The 21145-nt window shown below is 35.1% G+C and overlaps 1 protein-coding gene across 6 annotated transcripts in view; it reads left to right on the plus strand.

Moving 5' to 3' along the window:
* The window catches only part of GULP1 (GULP PTB domain containing engulfment adaptor 1), a 250008-nt gene that overhangs the window by 157771 nt on the left and 71092 nt on the right, over positions 1-21145 (plus strand). For all 6 annotated transcript variants that reach the window (XM_035726826.1, XM_027590735.2, XM_027590733.2 and 3 more), the window contains one exon: positions 5381-5442. In XM_035726826.1, the coding sequence (XP_035582719.1) occupies positions 5381-5442 (62 nt within the window). The remainder of the gene's footprint in view (positions 1-5380; positions 5443-21145) is intronic.

Consider the following 21145-nt stretch of genomic DNA (forward strand, 5'->3'; position numbering starts at 1 on the left):
CTGTAAGAAGTTTAGTGATGGACACAGGGCTCTGTCCTGTTTAATATGCTGTCAGTGAAGTGGGAGAGAATAATTAAACAAATGCTACTCAACTTCGTAAGTGATTGATAATGAGAAGAGATAAACTGATGTGGTAGAATTAACAGATATTTGCGGGAGAAATGACCAGTTAGGTCATATTCCACACTATAAACTCAGTAAGATACTGTAAATTGATGAACATGGGTCCAGAAAATCTAACACTTTCATTCCTATTTATATACTGTTATTATTTGGAAGGTACACCTTAAGTGCTGTGTGGGTAAAACATAGCTGAAGAATTAAGTCAACAGTGTAGTTATCGAAGGTTCTAGTTAATTTTCTAATATATGAATAATGAACAGTCCAGAACCACAAAATAGATTGTTCTGTTCTATTCCATGAAGTCCAGCATGGTGTGTTCTCGCTTTAAAGGATTGATTGACACATTGTAACATGCCCAGATGAGAGAGGCTGGGGAGACTTCAGGACTTTCAACCTGGAACAGGAATGGTGGCAGAGAACTTGAGAACCCTTGGTGTGGCCTTTCAGTGTTTGAGGGACTGTCATGTGGTCATGGGACTAAGTTTAATAAAGGTCAAATAGGTATAAATTACAAGGTCGTTGATGTAATGCAGGAAGAAATTCCCACAAAGTTGTGCAAACATATAATGGAATTATTGGAAGCACAAACGTTTATTGTTATGAAAGTGAGAAGCCCTCAAACGTTTGGCTGTGGTACAGAGGATTAATGTATTCAGGAGGGAGTTAGGTAATGTGAACTTTCAGGCACTTTTCAACCCCGGGAAACTAGGAATTTATTATCTTACTTATTTTTCTGAATAAGGGGAAGGCAAAAATCACATTTATTGTCGTCTGTAGCTTGGTTCTGATTTAAAACACATACTGAAAGTAACATAATGTTTCTTTTAAATTTCTTTTACTAGTGGAAAAAGAATCTAGAAATAATTCTATGAGACATAGAAGTATTTTAATGAAGTAATAAAAATCTTTCATCACAACTCATCACTTTAATCATATTTTATTTTTATTTTTTTAAAGATTGTATTTATTTATTTGAGAGGGAGAGTGGAGGAGCAGAGGAAGAGGGACAAGCAGACTCCGCGCTAAGCACTGAGCCCAACAGGGGGCTCAGTCTGGTGACCCTGAGATCATGACCTTAGCCGAAATCAAGAGTCGGTTGCTTAACTGACTGTGCCCCCCAGGTGCCCGGTTATCTTATTTTTAAAAAACACTTCTAGACTCTTTTTTTATTTGCTTACAACTCTCTTTTCCCATGGTTTTAAAGTTGAAACTCCCAATTTCTAATTTCTCTTTAGCTGAAGACGATGTTGGAATTTTTCATGGAGAAATCCCAAGTAACCAGCAATTGTATATTTGTTTCGTTTGATGACAGTGGGAATACAGCCATGGGGAAAATTGGAGTGATTTAGAGAATCAGGAAACAGAAGCATTTGTTCTTTTCCTGCTTTGCCTCATTCTCTTTAAAAAATTTCTTGTGGGGCGCCTGGGTGGCTCAGTCGGTTAAGTGTCTGCCTTCGGCTCAGGTCATGGTCCCAGGGTCCTGGGATCGAGCCCCGCATCGGGCTCCCTGCTCAGCGGGAAAGCCTGCTTCTCCCTCTCCCACTCCCCCTGCTTGTGTTCCCTCTCTCGCTGTGTCTCTCTCTGTCAAATAAATAAATAAAATCTTAAAAAAAAAATTCCTGTGATTTCCTTTTTTTCCTCAAGTCTAATGATTAATTATCCTCAATATTAGAATATTAGATTATTGATCAATATTTTACTCTAATTTCAAGTTAGAACTTGATACTGGAAGTTCTCCCTACCAATTAATTCTGACTCTCATTTAGTATGTTAAAGGAAGAACACTTAGAGCCTCTGCTGCTAGTTCAACCAATACCACTATTTGGTTGAATTTTAATTTGAGCTAGAAAAATGGAATTTTATGCGAGAAGTCATATATTTTGACAATTGGGAGCTGTAATTGTACCACTAGAGAATATATAATTTAGTCATGTTTCCGATAACTAGTATCAGCATACATTGTATATTCTACTCTAAACAAAGCAAGATGGTCTTTAATCAGTAAAAGCTTTTCTTTCATAAGTGTCCAATTTACTTGGTTATCACATGCAATCTTACTAAATCGTCCTGAACCTCAGAAGCTTAAGGCAAAGAGATTGTTATCTTAAACTCAAACATATATATATATATATACTTTTCTTTTTATCAACTCTTCCAGTTAGTATTTTGTCTGGTATTCTTCGCTTGAATTAGCTATTGACTTCACTGATTTTCTTTGCAAATGCTCTAATGCTATAGCTTCTAAAAAAGACTGAATGTATTAGAATTGCATTATTTGGACTATTTTGAAGAGATCTGTAAAAATTAGTCTTGACTTCATAATCATCAAATAAATTTTAATGAATGTATTTGTTCTATAGCTCCTTTTCTTTTTTTGGATTACTTTTTACTTTTACATTTTAATTTTTTAATATAAATTCAATTAATTAACATAGTATATTATTAGTTTCAGAGGTAGAGCTCAGTGATTCATCAGTCTTATATAATACCCACTGTATAGCTCCTTTTCTTACGTTAGCCTTCTCTTTGAATTTTTAAAATCCTATATTCTATTCATTATGTCAAAACTGAGTAATTTAGTAAAACATAAAGTTTTCAATGTAAGTAAATGTGATTAAATAATCCAACTAATTGCACTTTATTTTAACCTACCAGTTGACATACTGATGAGTAGATATAATCGCAGTGCATAGGACTTAAAATTCAATATTTAAATATTATTTCCCTTTTTATAATCCATTCATATGCATCTGTTCACCCAGCAACGTTTAGTTTTAAATTTGATATATTCAAAGAAGATGCTTTCAATATGCTAAACTCTGGTGATACAGAAATAATGAAGTTACTGCATCGTTCTTTTTTTTTTAAGATTTTATTTATTTATTTGACAGAGAAAGAGAGAGAGAAACAGCTAGAGAGAGAACACAAGCAGGGGCAGTGGGAGAGGGAGAAGCAGGCTTCCCATGGGGCAGGGAGCCCGATGCGGGGCTCGATCCCAGGACTTTGGGATCATGACCTGAGCCGAAGGCAGATGCTTAACAACTGAGCCACCCAGGCGCCCCTACTACATTGTTCTTGATGAGCTCTTAATCTAAATGCATTTTGAACACTAAGATTTATTGACCCAGCAGCCATAGTGGTTTGACACTTGCCAAATATTTTGAAATGTTGGCATTTCCCTTTACATGACTGTTTACTCTTGAGTCAGTGATTACAGTGTAATTTCAAGGAAGGGGACATATTCCTGAATGTCTATGCTGCTGTTTCTGTACCATTTCCGTATATCTGATTGCTTTTGTGGGCATAGGTAGTGACCAGAGACCATTGTCTATGCTCACTCTTCAAGGGCAGGCACATCTATAGGAGTTAATATAGATAGTTTTATTCGGTCAGTTTTTTTCTTTTGCCAGAGTGTAAATTAGGCTGACGGTAAGGATGCATTTTAGGGATCTTTCAGGTTTTATAAGTATGCTGCCTGTACTGGAGGTATGTAATGAACACCCACTAAACCATCATCCCTTGGTAATGTGAATGTAGATTTTTTGTCATTGTAGCAATTGCAGTTTATCTACTGGTCATTTACTATTGTGATTATTTTAATCTGTCTTCAGTACCAGCTGGACATAACTCTCCTCTTTCTAGGTCACTGCAATACAAAACTATAACAGAGGTAGTATCATCAGTTTTCCCATAATAGTGGCTTATAGGAGAAAGCAGTTATCCCTCTTCCTCAGGGTTGGAATGAACCATTATATTCAGAGTTAGACTTTATATCCTTCTGAGCAGTGTTGTATATCTTGGAAAAGGAGACATGAGAAAAATTGAGTTAAGGGGTTAAAAAAAGAAATTGGATTTTTTTTTTTTTAAGGTTTCCTAAAGGTAGATCTTTGTTTTTGTTGTTTTGATGTTTTTATTGTTCTGGTGTATTGTGATTTATTTCTTTTAATATACAAGGGCAAGACTGTATCCTAAATCTAAGTACAAATTATTCTTGAATTAATCATATCACTATTCAGTAGCAGTCACAAAGAGAAAACTGTAATTAAAATAAAAATCCTTACAGGAAATAAAAATTTCACATATTATTGGCAGTATGTCAATATTGCTTTTTGAAGCTTAGAATGTATTGCTTCTCAGAATCCATCACCCAAGTACAACCATCACATATCCACTTTAGTAGTCAGAAAGAGCTCTAAAATTCACCATGAGCTTGTTGGGATTTTTACCAGTCCCTCATGTTTTGTCTTAGAAATTCTTATGAATATTGCATTGTACCCCATAAACATGTTTAATATAACTATAGTGCGTTATTTTCCAAATGGTATAAAATAACTGACATTCCAGAAATATAGGCCTTTTTCTTTTTCTTCACATTCCCCCAGTTTGAGAACATATTATTGCTATCAAACTAATTTCTGTTAACGCCATTTTCAAATGTTCCGAATTGAATGTTGAAAACACTTTGTTAGTAATCTTTTTCCTTTGAGTATGTACTTATTTACTACTTTCCATGGTAAAATATGTCTTTGATTCTATTGTGTTCATAGTACTTATTCTAAATTTTTAAATTCCATGAGGAATAAAATACAAAACTCTGCTAAAGGAGACAATAGTTTTTGAAGATTAAAATTTTAGTTTCCAAAAAATGGTCACATTTGATTTGTTTAATGTTTTTTGTTTTTTCCCCACTTACACAGTCCACAAAATGCTTTGGAAGATGTGTAGAATATATAAATAAAATTCAAACTTGAATGAAAAATATTTTTTCTATTTCTAGCAATAATATACAATTCAAATTATTTTCAGTATCTTCTTTTAGTCACATTTATTTTTAATATTCTCTTACACTAATCTAAGAAATATTTTAAAGATTTAAGATTTATTGATTAGGGAATTGGAAAAAAAAACCCTGTAAATCATGAAAGTATAAATGGAAAGAAGAAAGATGTCACATAATCACATAATTGATATAATTGTCTTCCACTGAGTTATTTTTTTATATTCTTTAGAAACTTAGTATCACTTTATTATTTGAATACTTTTTAAAGGAAAAGCTAGGGACTTTTATATCAAAGAAAGAATCTTATAAGCACCTTCCAGCTACACCGTTCTCCTGTGTGACTAGTTATTGTTTCTCAATTTAGCAAAAGAATCCATTTAGAAATGCTCCCACCCATATCAGACTCCTTATGCTAATGAATGAATGACCCCCTCAGAACGTGTAATTGAATTTAACCTTGTGTATTCTTCATTGCAGACAAAACATGGATGCATACGCCTGAAGCTTTATCAAAACATTACATTCCCTATAATGCAAAGGTAAAGTGGTTTATATGATATTTATTTAATTTATTTTGTTACAGTATTATTATTAAATTCATGGTTGATCTAAGAAGGACTGCTTATGCATTGGCATTTCCTAGTAGATGATTCCAAAAAAAAAGTTTGCGTAAGTAATTTTGTAATATATAGTATGGGAAGTGATTTTTTTTCTCCAAATAAGTAATTCTTTTTTCCCGTCACTCCAATTTTATCTAATTATAAAGAGTATTCTTTATAATTTCTGTCTGTCATGCATGTATTTTCTTCAAATAATTTAGCTATCTTTAAAATTATTTGCAATATCATGGCCTGTAGGAAATAAAACAACCAACAAATTGGCTTCCTTTAAAAGCATTTTAATGTTGCATTGCATAGACGAATGTAAAAACTAACCTGATCATGAGAGAAATGAGCTACAATTTAATGAATGCAATTTTCATTCAAAAAAAGAGACAAAACTTAAACTTAAGAAAACATAGAAAAAGTACATTTTTGAATTTCGTCTTCAGTTTTCTTCATTTTAATAAATAGAAGCAATCTGTACTCCATATCTTCAAAGCAAAGGTCCTTAAAGAAAGGTGTTACTGTATAATTAGGGAACACAAAACCTGAAATAGATTTCAGAGAAATCTGAATCTAAACTTGGAAGACACAGAAGAGAAAGTTGTGTTAGGGAACATGCAAGTGGGTCAGATTTAAGTAACTGACCTTTGGACACAGCATGGGGAAAACAGAAAATGATAAAATTATTTTCATAAAGAGAACTTAAGGATTTATGAATTAGCAAACTCTATACCGGGATATAATGAGATGAGTTGTAAGGAATGATTTCAGGAAAAATTTAAAAAAACACATATTGAACAGAAAATCAATGCTGTTTAATAGAGAACGTCTTAAGTGCTGGTCTGAGTCTGAATCAGTAGGAAGAAGCATTTATTAAGACCATCTAGAGATTCGTCCAGAGCTGTTGCTCAGCAGTGAGATTTGTAGAGTATGGCAACTCCATTTTTTCTTGCTGACTTTGTAGCAAAGAAATACTCTAAAATATTTTCAGTGTAAAGCTAATATGGTTGAGATCACTGCAATGCTTAGGACTTTCCCTCTAGTGTTAACATGAGGTTTGATTGCCATGATTTAGCATGAAAAGGTTAGTTAGCTGAATGAGAAAAATTGAGTTAATATTATCTATCTCTTCCACAGATATTCTTCATATTAGCTATTGAGAAACTATATGAAAACGATTTAGAAAAAATTAATCTTGAAAACCACTATTATTTTAAAGGGCATGCTCAGTTTTTGATAATACTATCGATCATACTAGAATCATATCTTTTAAGTGAAACCACCACATATTTATTTTTATATATGATTGAAATGTCTCATTTTGAAAAACTAGTTTATAAAGGATTGAAAGATTCTGATTAAAGTATCCTTTTTTTTTGTTAAAGATTTTATTTATTTGACAGAGAGAGACACAGTGAGAGAGGGAACACAAGCAGGGGGAGTGGGAGAGGGAGAGAGAGAGAGTGCTCCCGCTGAGCAGGGAGCCCGACGCAGGGCCCAATCCCATTGTGACCTGAGCCGAAGGCAGACGCCTAACAACTGAGCCACCCAGGCACCCCTGATTAGAACTGTCCTTAACTTAAGCTCTGTGGATTGATGTGAACAATGGAGATCTGCTTGTCTACACGGACAAGTTGCCTGTGCTATTTTACAGGTGCATAACAGCTATAAGACATTCTACATGAAGTAGAGGGCACAAAAACATCTTCGCAGACTGGGGTCAGTAAATTATGGAAGAGCAGGTTGATTTTGTCCATTCTAATATGGCCTCCTGAGCTATAATATATGTCAGGTGTACCAAGTAGTGTTGCAACTATTTGAAGAACATTATTTTTTTCTGAATTCCCCTTTTTTGTGGAACATTTCAAACTCATCATTAGTAGTTAGTTTTGAAAATTTTCTATATCTCTTTAGAGTACGTGCCACTTGAAAACCAAATCAATGTCCATAGGATGTACCTTAGCACAACAACAACAAAAAATATAGACTCTTGGGGTGCCTGACCTGCTCAGACCATAGAGCATATGACTCTTGATCCTCGGGGTCTTGAGTTCAAGCCCCATGTTGGATGTAAAATCTACTTTTAAAAATCCACAATAAAATAGCAATAAGAAAAAGAAAAAGAAACAAAAAAGAAGGAAAAATAAATACAAAAGGTTAATAAATGTATGAAAAAGATCCTCCACTTAAAATCAAATAAGTACTTAAAAAATACAGGCTCTGTACATTTGATGAATTAATGCATAATATTTCCAAAGTAATTACAAAATAGTTACATTTCAGTAGGCCCTAATACATGCCAGATACATGATCTCATTTATTATTTTCCATGACTCAGTATGGTGATTATTAATCTTTACATAAGAGAAAACTTTATACTTTACGTAAGAGATAACTAAGGCTGAAAGATTAAGTAACCTGCCTATTGTCACAAAGCTTGTAAGACAGAGCCAGAGTAAAAAACTGAAGTCGATATGACTTCAGAGATTTGCTGTTTTTATGTATATAATAACACTTGATTAATCAGTCATCCACTACATTGCTGATATGTATAAGGTGCTGTTACTGAAACTTCACTGAATATTGGTGAAGTTTCAGAGCTATATGACACGTCTTATATTCTCATGGATCTTATCGTCATAAGGAAACATCATACAAAAATAAGCAACATAAAAGTTAGATCCTGTTCTGTGTCATTCAAATGTCATTTAACAGAAAGCTATAGAGATTCAGAGAATGGTGTGACTCTTGTTTTATGAAAGTGGGAGGGAGGTAGGATTTCCAAGGATCAAAACAAGGGAGGAGTGACCATTTCACGCAGAGATATCTGAAGGACGATGAGTAGAGTCCTTAAGGTCTAAGGTACAAACTGAATATGACAAGAGTTGGGCTGGGGCATAAAGTACTTAACGATGGTAAAGTATTTTATCAGTCAAGGTTGCACCTGAGAAACAGAACTACTAGGATGTGTATACACACATACACTTATCTCAAGGAATGGGTTACACAATTTTGGCACTGGCTAGGCAAGTCTGAAAAGCATATGGCAGGCCATCAGGAAGGGCATGCTGAAAGTTCTTGGGCAGGAGATGACCACACGTAAAATTTCTTCTTTAGGGACATAGCAGTTCTATTCTCAAGGCCTTTAAATTGATTCTATCAAACCCACTCCTGTTATCCAGCTTGTTCTTTCTTTACATGAAGTCAGCTGATTATAGATGTTAATCATATCTATAAAATAACTTCATGGCAACACTTAGATTACTATTTGACTGAGTAACTGGATAGTATAAGCTGACCAAGTTGACACATAGCATTGACCATCACAAGTACGAATGCCGGGCAAGGCTAAAAAGTTGAGTTGGGAAGGCTTTGCGTGGCAGGAGAAGGAGTCTGAGTAGTGAACTAAGTAAGTAGGATTTTAGGAAGATAAATCTTTAGTGATCTGAAAGTTGATTTGGATCAAGAGAGATAGGATGACGTTTAGCTTCTTAGGAAGTTAACTTTAATGGTCCAGGTGTGTGGTCTTATGTGTATACAGGGTAATAGATAAACATATAGTGGAAAATAAAGATGTGCTAAATATTGCAAGGAAAATTGATGCAACAGAGGAATAATTTGTATGTGGGGGAAAAGAAAAATACCTATTTTCATCCTGGCTAAAAGAGGGAATGATCATACCATTAAAAGATTTCCACCACTTCATTCACTTTTGGGATCCGCTGGTTACAAAATAACCTGATAAATTAACCAGAGCTGTTCAAGAACTGTAATTCTTCCTGGTGAAACATGTAATAACGTTTACATCTAGATGTTTTCAGTTTTAAAGTAATAGTTATCTGCTTTCATGTTACAATTTCTTTTTTTTTTAAAAAAAGATTTTATTTATTCATTTGAGACACAGAGATATGGAGAGAGAGAGAGAGAGAGCATGAAGAGGGGGAGAGGCAGAGGGAAAGGGAGAAGCAGGCTCCCCGCTGAACCAGGAGCCTGATGTGGGGCTCGATCCCAGGACCCTGGGATCATGACCTGAGCCGAAGGCAGACGCTTAACCATCTGAGCCACCCAGGCACCCCTCATGTTATAATTTCTTTAATTTTTTTAAGAACATATTTTAGTTCCACATTCTTTCATTTTTATATAAAATTCTATTTCAGAAATTCACATTTAATATTTAGAATATGCTTATTTCAGACCATATGTGGATATAAAATATTAGTTGCTTTCAGAAGTATTATTCTGTATAAGGTTCATTAGTTTTGGGGTTTTTGTTTGTTTGTTTAATGAGCAGTGACAGCTTTAATACCAGTTCATTGGGAATTCTGCATGTTATCCTGTGTACTCTGTAGTGATGTTTTCAAATTGCAGGCTATGCTCCATGAAAAAAATGGAGTCATGAAATTAATGCAGTGGGTCACAGGAGGCATGTATTTAAAGATGAAATAGAACAGAAAAGAAAAAGAAACGACATTTTTAGAATGCATATGGTAAACATCAATTTGTTCATAAAATTGTGGTTCATAGTCATTGAATATGAAAGCCACTGCCTTTAAATGGTAACCTGCCTTTAAAGTGTATGAAAGACTTCACCAGATTTAACCAATTTAAATCATAAAATAATAATAGGGGGAGCTGCTTAAAAGAGCCATTAAGTTTTTAATAGAAGAGATGATCCACATGTAAGTTTAACCACATGCCCTCATTGAATATAGCATCTTAAAATCATTTCTGAAATATGCACGTAAGCATGATAGGAATGATAGAGAAATAAAGTATAATGTAAAAATATAGGTTCACTTGTGCACTTGTTCATTCACACATGTGCTTATCCATTTGAATGGAGTTCCTAATATATGCAAGGTCCTGATCTAGAAAAATGGGAATTGATTAGTAAACCAAATAGATAAAATCCTGCCCTCCTGGGCTTTCCATATAATAAACAATAATATAACTTTTTCAGAAACACCTGCTAAGAAAATTTTATTTTTACTTGTGAATACATTGGTTATTATATTGATTTGTATTATTTATATGTTAACCGCTATATCGTATTAATATTAGTTATGTATTATATGGTATATATGTATATTAGTATATATAATGTTAACACAATATTTATTAATATAGTATTCCAGGCTGTACTAATTGCAATGCAGAGAAGGCAGGATATCGGGGATTGGGAGAAATGGGAAGGAGGGTGCTGCTCTGTTATACACAGTGGTCAGGGAAGATCTCTGAGGAGGGCAGAAGCCTAAAGAGAATGAGGGAGGGAGACATGTGACTACATGAGAGGAGAGTAGTCCAGATGTGGCAAGCATGTACTTGTCTAGTCAAAAACTAGTGGTCAGGGCCAGGCGGCTGGAATGCTGTGGAACACAGTGGAATGCAGGGAAGTTCCAGAGACATGGGTCCAGTAGAGCAGATGGGACAGCTGGTGTCTTGTAGTTCTTATAGGGCGTCATAGACCACTATAAAATTTGCAAACCCTTCAATTCAGAGAGTTTTGAGAGAAAGAATGACAAGATGTGAGACACGTTTCTTACAGGGTTAAATTAGCTGTAAGGAGACAAGGGAGGACTTCCCTCAGGAGTGCAGTGCAGGAACCCGGGGAAAGTGATGGTGGCTTGAGGCTGAGGAGGCGCCGAAGGAGAAAGGCCACGGGCCTCTCGGCAGATTTTGAAGATAATGCTGATAGGGCCTATGGATGGATTGTGTATTAGCTTTCCATTTCTGCTATAATTAGAACATTAAGCAGAAATTTTAAAAAATTTGTTTTTGATCACCCTTAAGGAGGAACATGGAATTTTCCATTCCTTCCAACCTTTGATGAGCCTGCTGAACCGTCTTTTCTATAAAGGTGAAATACTAGAAAACTTTTACTTTAATGAACTTATTCTGTTGGTGTTAATGGTCATTTTTCAAATGAAAAATTATGATGTTTCATACAAAAGCGCTTATTGATAAATGTTTTATTCTAAAATGTATCATTATCCCAAAAGAGGTTGGTGTACTTATGAAATACCGAGCTTTTCTAAGATACAGAAGAAGAATGCGATTCTAAAGAGATTACCATATGTACAACTTTGCACTATTCTGCAGTAAAGAGAGTCAGCATTCCTTGATTATCAGTTTACCATGTTGCAAGTTTTAAAAGTGGGGGAATCGAAAACAAATGGGAACATGGACCTTGACCTTAAAAACTTACGACTTCTCCTGGGGAGAAGGAAAAGGCACCAGAAACAAAGAATTTGGGGAGAAAATTAAATAGATTATGAGCAAAAAGATAAAATATGAATGTCAAGGAGAAGTTTAAAAAGCAAGTGATGTTATATTTCAAGGATTTCTAGAGGTACCAGAGTTTCATGTGTGAAACAAGCAGTTTGCCAGGAGGTATGTTTGATGAGAGAGAAGGCTTGACTGAGTTGTGACCCTCGGTATCTTCCTGAGTGAGTGAGTCCTGTGGTTTCCTGCCAGGCTTTCTCAACCTCACAACATAATTGTCCTCAACATTTATAGCCTATAAGCTCTTATTTGGCTTCCAAAAACAAAAAACAACAAAGAACAACAAAACCCCCATGAAAAACAGATATAATCTGAAATATGACAGTAAGTGGTTAGCACTTGAGGATTGTTTTTTTTTTTTTAAGATTTATTTATTTATTTCACAGAGAGACACAGCGAGAGAGGGAACACAAGCAGTGGGGGAGCGGGAGAGGGAGAAGCAGGCTTCCCGCCGAGCAGGGAGCCCGATGTGGGGCTCAATACCAGGACCCTGGGATCATGACCTGAGCCGAAGGCAGACGCTTAACAACTGAGCCACCCAGGCGCCCCGCACTTGAGGATTCTACCCTATGTATTTGAAATCCACATCTTAGCCACTTAGATTTGGAACTTCTGGCAAACCTGCTCAATAGTCATTGATACGGAGAAATCAGAACCCAGGTGTACCCCACAATAACAAGGCTGTATCCCAACTCCACTGATGTTACCAGAATTTTATCAGAATAGCTTCATAGTTGCTGCATCCTATTTCGGGGATTGGAGCAGCCCCTTCCCAGTCAAACTGTCTGGGTTCAAAGTTCAGCTCTCTCAGTTAATACCTGAATTATGTGACTTTTCTATTCTTGAGTTTTCTCATTTGTAAAATGAGATTAGTAATTGTACCTACTTCATTGTACTGCTAGGAGGCTTAAATGAGTTAATATATTAAAAACCTCTTCACTCAATGTCTTGTATATCAAAAGCTTATCATTAATATGATAGCCAGTGTTCTGTCAACTCTGGAGTCTCACTAGTTATTATTATCTCTTGAGAATAATGTGGCATTTGCATTATTCTCTGAAAAACAGAACAAAGTTCTTAGAGTACATGTCAGGTGTTGTATCCTTTCCATTTACATCAGAAACCATGAGAACCAGCTTGAGAATTTCAATGGGGGAAGCAATGGGTTTTCCTGCAAGCATGACAGGAGACCCAACAGTGCCAACTTTGTAGGTTTATATACAAGAGAAGGTTTTGATTGTTAAAGATAAATACCATTGTAATCGTACTTTCCTGTTACCTTGAGTTTTCAATAGCTGCATTCCAGAGCAGGATGTTAATCCAAAGATCATCTTGGTCTTAGAGTCAAATATAGAAAGATGAGAAAGTCCATGCAAAACATCATAAAACTGTTACTGAGTTTTACAAGTAAAAAGTTAATGAAGAGAGAAAATGGCAGCATTATGTGGCGTAATGAGTCATGGTAAAGGAAGGTTTTAATGTAACTAAATCATTTTACTAACGATTTCTCAAATTATTTTTGGTGAATATATGATAAATTACCCTTCAGTGAAATGTTAATATTGGTTTGTGACTTAACAGAAGAAAATTTGGGTCCCAGAAATACATATCTACTACATTGTCCAAACAAAAGGAAATTAACAAAGAAAACATTCAAATGGAACCCAGTGGAAATCACTGAAACTTGGGCAAAAGATACGTCCTTATAATTGATGAGATGTATTGCTGACACGTCCAAAATGGTTTAGGATTCCAAATTCCTAAGATTCTTTAGAGCAGCTTTAGAGTAGCAGCAAACATAAGTATTTGCCAGTTTTGCTGGTTGTAGATACCAGGGGAATGTAAACAAAACAAAAACGAAAGCAAAAACCGTAGAGCTTAACTGCATTCCATGTGATTCATTTGTTCAAAAACGAATTTTAGTTAATCTCAAAGCATAGGGACCATTTCAAAAAAAAAAATTTTTGTAGAGTCTTTTAAAAAAGATTTCTTAGACATTAGAACTGGTTTTTAATAATGCTAATATGTGGAGAATATATTCATTCCAAATGTTTTAAAGTTGTAGTGTAAGCATAAAAATTGAACATTAACTATCATTCTTCCAATTAAAAAAGTGATATATGCTATATCATATATAGGTAATAATTCTGCATCTGTACTCTTTGGAAATGCTCCTTTGTGTACCACCGCAACATGACACATGCTTTAAGAGGAAAATAGCTATAGTATGTTATTTTTCCATTGCTTTCTTTTTGCGGCGGGGGGGTGGGGGTGGTATGTATGTATTTATGTATTTATGTATGTATGTATGTATGTATTTATTTATTTATTTATTTATTTATTTATGATGTAGTGTTCCATGATTCATTGTTTGCATATAACACCCAGGGCTCCATGCAGAATGTGCCCTCTTTAATACCCGTCACCGGGCTAACCCATCCCCCCACCTCCCTCCCCTCTAGAACCCTCAGTTTGTTTCTCAGAGTCCAGTCTCTCATGGTTCTGAGTCCATAGTCTTTCATGGTTTGTCTCCCCCTCCGATTTCCTTCCCTTCATTTTTCCCTTCCTACTATCTCCTTTTTTTTGTTTTTTTGGAACATATAACGTATTATTTGTTTCAGAGGTATAGGTCTGTGATTCAACAGTCTTACACAATTCACAGCGCTCACCATAGCACATACCCTCCCCAATGTCTATCACCCAGCCACCCCATCCCTCCCACCCCCCACCAATCCAGCAACCCTCAGTTTGTTTCCTGAGATTAAGAATTCCTCATATCAGTGAGATCATATGATACATGTCTTTCTCTGATGGACTTACTTCGCTTAGCATAATTATCCATTGCTTTCTTTAGAATGTGAAGCTATAAATCTTTCATGCTAAATAATTTGGAAACAAAGAATATAGTAATAATGGGAAATTTGTTGAATTATGACTTTATAGTTGGTATGTGCTTATGAAATACAAGAATAAATAGAAAAAGAGAAATGGCAGTAAGCACCTAACATCACCTAATTTCTCAATTCTGGAGATGAACTTATAAAACTAATTTCTGAAAAGCATATGGTTGTTTTAGAAGATGCTTGTGTTTTTTTTTCCCTAAGTTTTCTCAGGTAACTGAAATAGTTATTTTTAAAAAATTTTATTTACTCATTACTACTTTTTTTTTATGAAGGTATATTGACATATGCAACATTATATTATTTTCAGGTATACAACAAAATGATTAGATACTTGTGTATATTGTAAAATGGTCACCACAGTAAGTCTAATTAACGTAATTTTGAAGGTGATCATCATTGTAAACTTACTTTACATGTGAGAATTCTCTTAAAAAGTATCATGTAACTGTTAGAAATTATTGAATAGAAACTAAAAACTCCATATTAATTATTCCTTATAACATTTCACTATGGACTACATTGTCTTTTTTCTTAAACTGTGTTACGGATTCATAGACTTTGTGTTGAAAAGGACTTCAAGAATCTTCCAATTCCATCTCTTTCTTGATAAAATAAATTGAGGCGCAAGCTTACACAACAAGATAATAGCAAAATTCATGACTTTTTTTTCCATTGCAATTTACTATTCCCAGTTTTAAAGAGAAAACCTCCTTAGCAAGCAGATGAATGAATCCAAAGACAAAATATAGTATGTATACCTGTCTTCCCTTTATATATGTTAATTGTGAAATTGGTTTGTCTAGGTAGCTCTGTCTGTTAATTGATCCCTTGGATATCATTTACAACTAGCCAGGAGTTTAGCAGAGATGTGAGCTAAAGGAAACTAAGTAAAGTCTATGTATTTACCTCCCTACCAGAAAGGCCACAAAGTCTAAGCTTTTGTAAAGTATTTTGTCTTATTCTGCTTTGCCTAATGGTATTAATATTAATATAATCCCCTGATGAAAAATGCCTATGGTGTTATTTATCTTTAAATACTTCAACTGGAGAGCACCTAGTTTTAAATGGGGAATTCTCTGAATGTTAGATACATTTGTCATTTATTTCATATTTCTACATGGATTTGTTTGGCGCTATGTGAAATAACAAGATTAGCCGAAGAATGTGAAAAAGGAGAAGTCTGATTTGGTCTCAAAGGGGTCAAGTAGTAACATTTTGAAGCCTGGAATATGAAATTTAGAGATCTGGGCCAAAAGCACAGCCAGGGAATATTATAGTTTTGGGGGAAAAATGTTTGAAAATGTAAAAAAAAAATAAAATTATCAAATTTTTTATCAAATTGATTTCAATAAGCAGTTTTGGTGAGTAACTAAAATAAGCATGAGCTAAATAGAAGAAAATTCGGAAAGAAGTGAACCTTTTTGAACAAAGGACCTATGAGAAATGAGAAATGGGAATGAAGAAGGAATTACTATGGGAGATAAAATACAGCAGGAAATACCAGGGTTTTCAAATTATTTAGATTTAAACATTGAACCAGCATTATTAGTGGATATATGGTTGCATTTCAAATATCAATTGGAAAGACGTTAGGTGGAAGAAAGTTGTCTCCAGAATTCTTTGTGATTTGATTCGGGTATTGTGAAATAAGAGGAGCAGTGCACTCACTTCAGAGACAGAGCTTCTTCTAACAAAACTAAGATTCCAGCTGACTGTGTTCTTACATTTTAGGAGATGTTTGGAAGAAGTAATCTTTCATCACTTAGGAAATATGTACATACATATATTTAAATCAACTAAAGTCATTTTTGTCTTTTTTCTAATCTTATGAACTATGAGAAACTTCATCTCCATAGCAATTATGCATATTTTTACATTTAAGAATGGTCTCCTGTTGTGTGCCTGTTTCTTCAGTTTCCAAGAAAGTGTTTATTATCTTCTCTTTTTTCTTCCTGCTGGAATAAGCAGTTCTTTTTTCTGAACCTTTAAAAATCATGTTCAAAAAAGTACAAGTAGAGTCCAGTCTCAGTCTTTGTAGCAGATACTTTTGGAGCATCTCCTTTTTCTGTAACTTGCATAGTTGTGATAGCAAAGCAGTAAAAATAAAGGCCATGGGGAGCTCAAGATCGGACGTAATTTATGCAACCATAGTCTGAGCAAAAATGTATCTCAAAGTATAGAGGGCACAAATAAAACATGGAAGAAGCAGTTATTCACATTTTAGGTCTGCACTGTATTATTTGCTAAGAATAACAACTTTATTATTTTGTAAACATGATAAATGCTAATTATTAAAAGTTAAGCAGTGTAGAAAAGCACAGAAATACAGAAATATATACAGAAGTATAGAAAACAGAACTATAGAAATCAACACAATGCTCAAAATCTTCTCAGGCAGAAATAACCCAGTGTTAACTTACCTGGACCAGAAGTCCAGGTAACCTGGACTCTCTCTGAACAAATACAAATGCAAGAATAGATAGATAGATTTAAAGAAAATAACATTCAACAGTATATAAACTCTGTACCAGTAACTTTCTGTGCATTTCCCATCTGTCATCTCATTTAATCTTCTCAAATGCCCAATGAGATTAAGGCTATTAATATCTCCCATTAAACAGCGAAATTGTAACATTAAACTGCAAATAGTTGAATAGTTAAGGAGAATGAGGCTGGGAATGAATAGATAGTTTGGGTGAATCAGCTTTATAAGAAAGAAATTATAATATGCATGCTGTTTTACAGTAAAAAGCATTGAACTTTACTTGCATTTAACAAACGAAGAGATGAAGTGAATTAAAGGAGTTACTAAATATCAGGAATGTGTATCTTTGCCACAAGGGATATTAATTACTAAAAGATTGCTCTAACGTTAAAGGAAGACATTTATGAAAGTCATTAAATATCTGGCATCCTTATATTTTTCCTGAACATCACATTTCAGTTTTTGACAGTGTATATATGAATGATGAGGCAGATAGCCTACTTACATTCCTCCTCCTAGCATGCTCCACTCCCCGGATTTTGTTGCTCATTTTGATTCTACTTGCCAGGATTTGCAACATTTACATTTTGTTCTGAAACTGTAATTCCCCTAGTAGTTTAGTTCTAATTATATATTGAAATGGATTCAGATCACCAGCACTCCTTTTACCATTTCTTTTCTATTTCTGAGCTCTTGATGTGATTCTGGTTTTCCTCTTCTAAAAGTTTTTCAAAAAAGACTCAGTAACTTCAGTATTTCATGAGATATTTCATATTTGAGAATGTCTGCCTATCATCTTAAATCTTCCTTTCGCTCAGAACACTAGTCCCCAGTGCAGTCTCCCCTCATTTTCTTGTTGAGTAAATATCTGAATCCACCTCACTTTCCCCCTTGAAGTTGTCTTCCTTTTTTTGTATAGATGCCCAAGACTTCACTCTTTATCATTACATTTTAATAACATAGTGTATGGGCCGAACTTAAGTCTCAGCGAACATCTCTAATGCCTCACAACCAGAAAATGAATTCCTCAGCTCTGTTGAAGGTCGCCTAGGAGGAGAAGTGAACAGAAAATGAGGCCTCTGTTCTTCACAATACAACAACAAACTTACTTACTCAAAGAAATAGATATGGGGTGACTAAGGGCTATTATTCATACAATGGAACCAACAGTTTTTCAATCTGGGAGGGCTGAGTGCTATCATCAAAAGAGCACTGGACTTTGGAGTCTCAGAACTTAGTGGAGAGCAGACTCCACAGCTAAATGGAAAGCCTGGTATTTAACTACTTTCATATCTGTAAAATGCAAACAATACTCTCCTTATAAAGCTTTTATGCCAGTTAAACAAGGTAACATCTGTACATTGCCTGCCACATGGTTGGTGCTCCCTAAATGGTAGTGTTCCCGTGTCTCTCTTTCAGTTATACCTAGACTTTATTAAGATTTGATATAACCTTGTTATTATGGGAAGAAAGAGTTTCCACACTTTCAAACAATCAGCTGACAGATTGGAGTCTTTAGAAGGCAGCACGTTCATTAGTAGATTAGTCCCTGATTCTTTGCATATTTGGATGACACCACTGTTCCAAGATTCAGTGTTAAGAAATCGTAGAACCAAGTTGCACAATCTTCCCCTCTACCTGTACTCCGTCTCTCAGGAGATTTTACCTGTGATAAATAACTCAGGAATGGTGATAGACAAGGCAGCAATGGTTAATTACTTCCTAGGAGATTTAGAGTCAGAGAGCATAAATCACTCTATCCCAGACTCTGTGCAGGTTCAGATAAGAAATGGTATCCTGGGCAGCAAGCAAGCACTGAAGGGTTTGATCTGCCTTCACTTGATCCCCAGTTATAATCCTAAATAATTAAAGGTAGATCTCTAGCTCCATCAGGTTTTGCATTTATTTCTGAGGATTACCACACCACACCACTTACGTGGTTACATGTCTGTTTTTATTGCTCATTAGAATGGTATTGCTCCAGACTTGCTCACACAAACATTTGCCGAGGTGATGGAATAAAAACAAAGCAAGTCTTGTAAGCAGAGAGCTATTTTCATTTGCAAAAATTCAGACTCAATAGTACACTACAGGAACTGCTGAGGGAAAATGAGTGAGATTGAATATGCTCAAGCATTGTCAGGAGAAACATGTCAGTAAATTTAATTTTTAAAATGTGTGTAGAAAGAGTAAGGAAACAACAGCTAAATAATTTAAGAAACTAGAATTTTACAGATGATTTTATGTTTGCATGTGAGCATGGCAGTAGCAGGCTAAAGTAGGAAATTGGGTATTATAATCAATGAATTATCTATTCTTTTTGGAAAAGTATATAAGACAGAGAAAAATTTTATAGTAGAGATGTACAGAGCACAGATCTATGAGCATTGTGTAAATGATACCTGCACAACTTTAGCTCAGACTTTTATAATGAATTAATGTTACTTTTTACATTTATTTAGTAAATTTCATAAGTAATATCCTTCTATATGTTTTCCAATGTAGTAAAACTTGCAAAGAATGGAAATGCACGTGACATTATAGTGAATGATCCAAACAACAGGGCATTAATTAACCAGTGAGTATAGTAGCTCATTCAGTGTCCACCAGCATAAAATGGAAATCTTCATAGTTAAAAAATAGTTAATGGACTATTACAAATTTAAATGATTTTGTTGTTAGTTTCATCATGAATCACCTCATGGTGAGATGATGTGTAGAACTCTGTGCATAGTGAGTTTGATTTTAGGGCATAAATTAACAGTCTTTTAATCTAGTTCCAAGAAGCAAATTTGTAATTTCAGAAAACTGATCAACAAAAGAAATGAATGCTTACTTTACAGTTTTTTAGGGACTGGTTCAGTCTCCTTCTTTTTAGCATGTATGAGGTGCCAGACTCCAGGTCTTATAGAAGAATCTCCAAGGATTACACAGCGTTGGATGATTGGAAGGACACTCAGGACCCTTTGGGTCTCATGCATGTCCTTACTCATGTAAGGCTTTAATAAAGGCGGTGAAAATGTTATAGCAGGAGAAAGCATCAGGAGCCCAAGAAGCTTCCAGCATAGCTCTCTAGGAGCCTTGGTTAGCCACACAGGACTCATCTCCAGATTATGAACCACGAACATAGGTGGAAGGAATTTTGGCTTTGAAAGACCTTGTTCTTATGTTGGCCAAAAATAAATATCATTTTTCTACATATCCCAGAGATACGCATAGAGCTGGCTCACTAGCTTAACATCTTGTGGCACCTTGAATTACACTGAGGATCATCCATGGGAAGGGTGAAGGAAGATTTCCTGATGGAGATCAAGAATCAGTGGAAATGATTTTAGTGATTACGGTGAGGTGGCTATGACAGTCACGCATGCACATCGTCCCAGAGACATCCCAGAAAATGGCACATTTTACAAAGTCTAAGGGTTCAATATGGCTGGAGTGTAAAGTGTATATAAGTAAACTGGATAAAGAATCATGGCAGTAGCAGGATAATCCCTCATTTGCATTCCTAAGTGACAGGCATGTCGTGATAGGCTTGAATTTGAGATACGGGATAATGAGGTTCCCAGTTAGGAACACCTCATTTGGAGATATCCAAGAAATAATTAAAAGCCCAGAATACAGAGCACAGTATTTTGAGACCACTCAGTAAGCACTAAACAACTAAAAGACTGAGGCTGTGATCTTGCATTTTAAGAGTTCTAATAATTCCTCTCAGAAACCTATTATAAATAGGACAACAAACAAAAATTGTTTTGAAATCTGTCTCATGCTGTGAACTTATGTTAGAACCAACTACTGTTTTCATGTTACAACACCTTCAAAGCGAAGTGTTTCTCAGTTAACAAAGGTACGTACTTGCGGAAGACCAGGTGAAAGCTGGCTTCCTGTGGAGAAGTTTGCCTTACCAGTTTCATTATGGCTTCTTTCTACCATATGGGTTCAAGGAGATATTCCCTTCTTTCTT

This window comes from Zalophus californianus, chromosome 3 (assembly GCF_009762305.2).
Source record: "Zalophus californianus isolate mZalCal1 chromosome 3, mZalCal1.pri.v2, whole genome shotgun sequence".
Lineage (NCBI taxonomy): Eukaryota > Metazoa > Chordata > Mammalia > Carnivora > Otariidae > Zalophus > Zalophus californianus.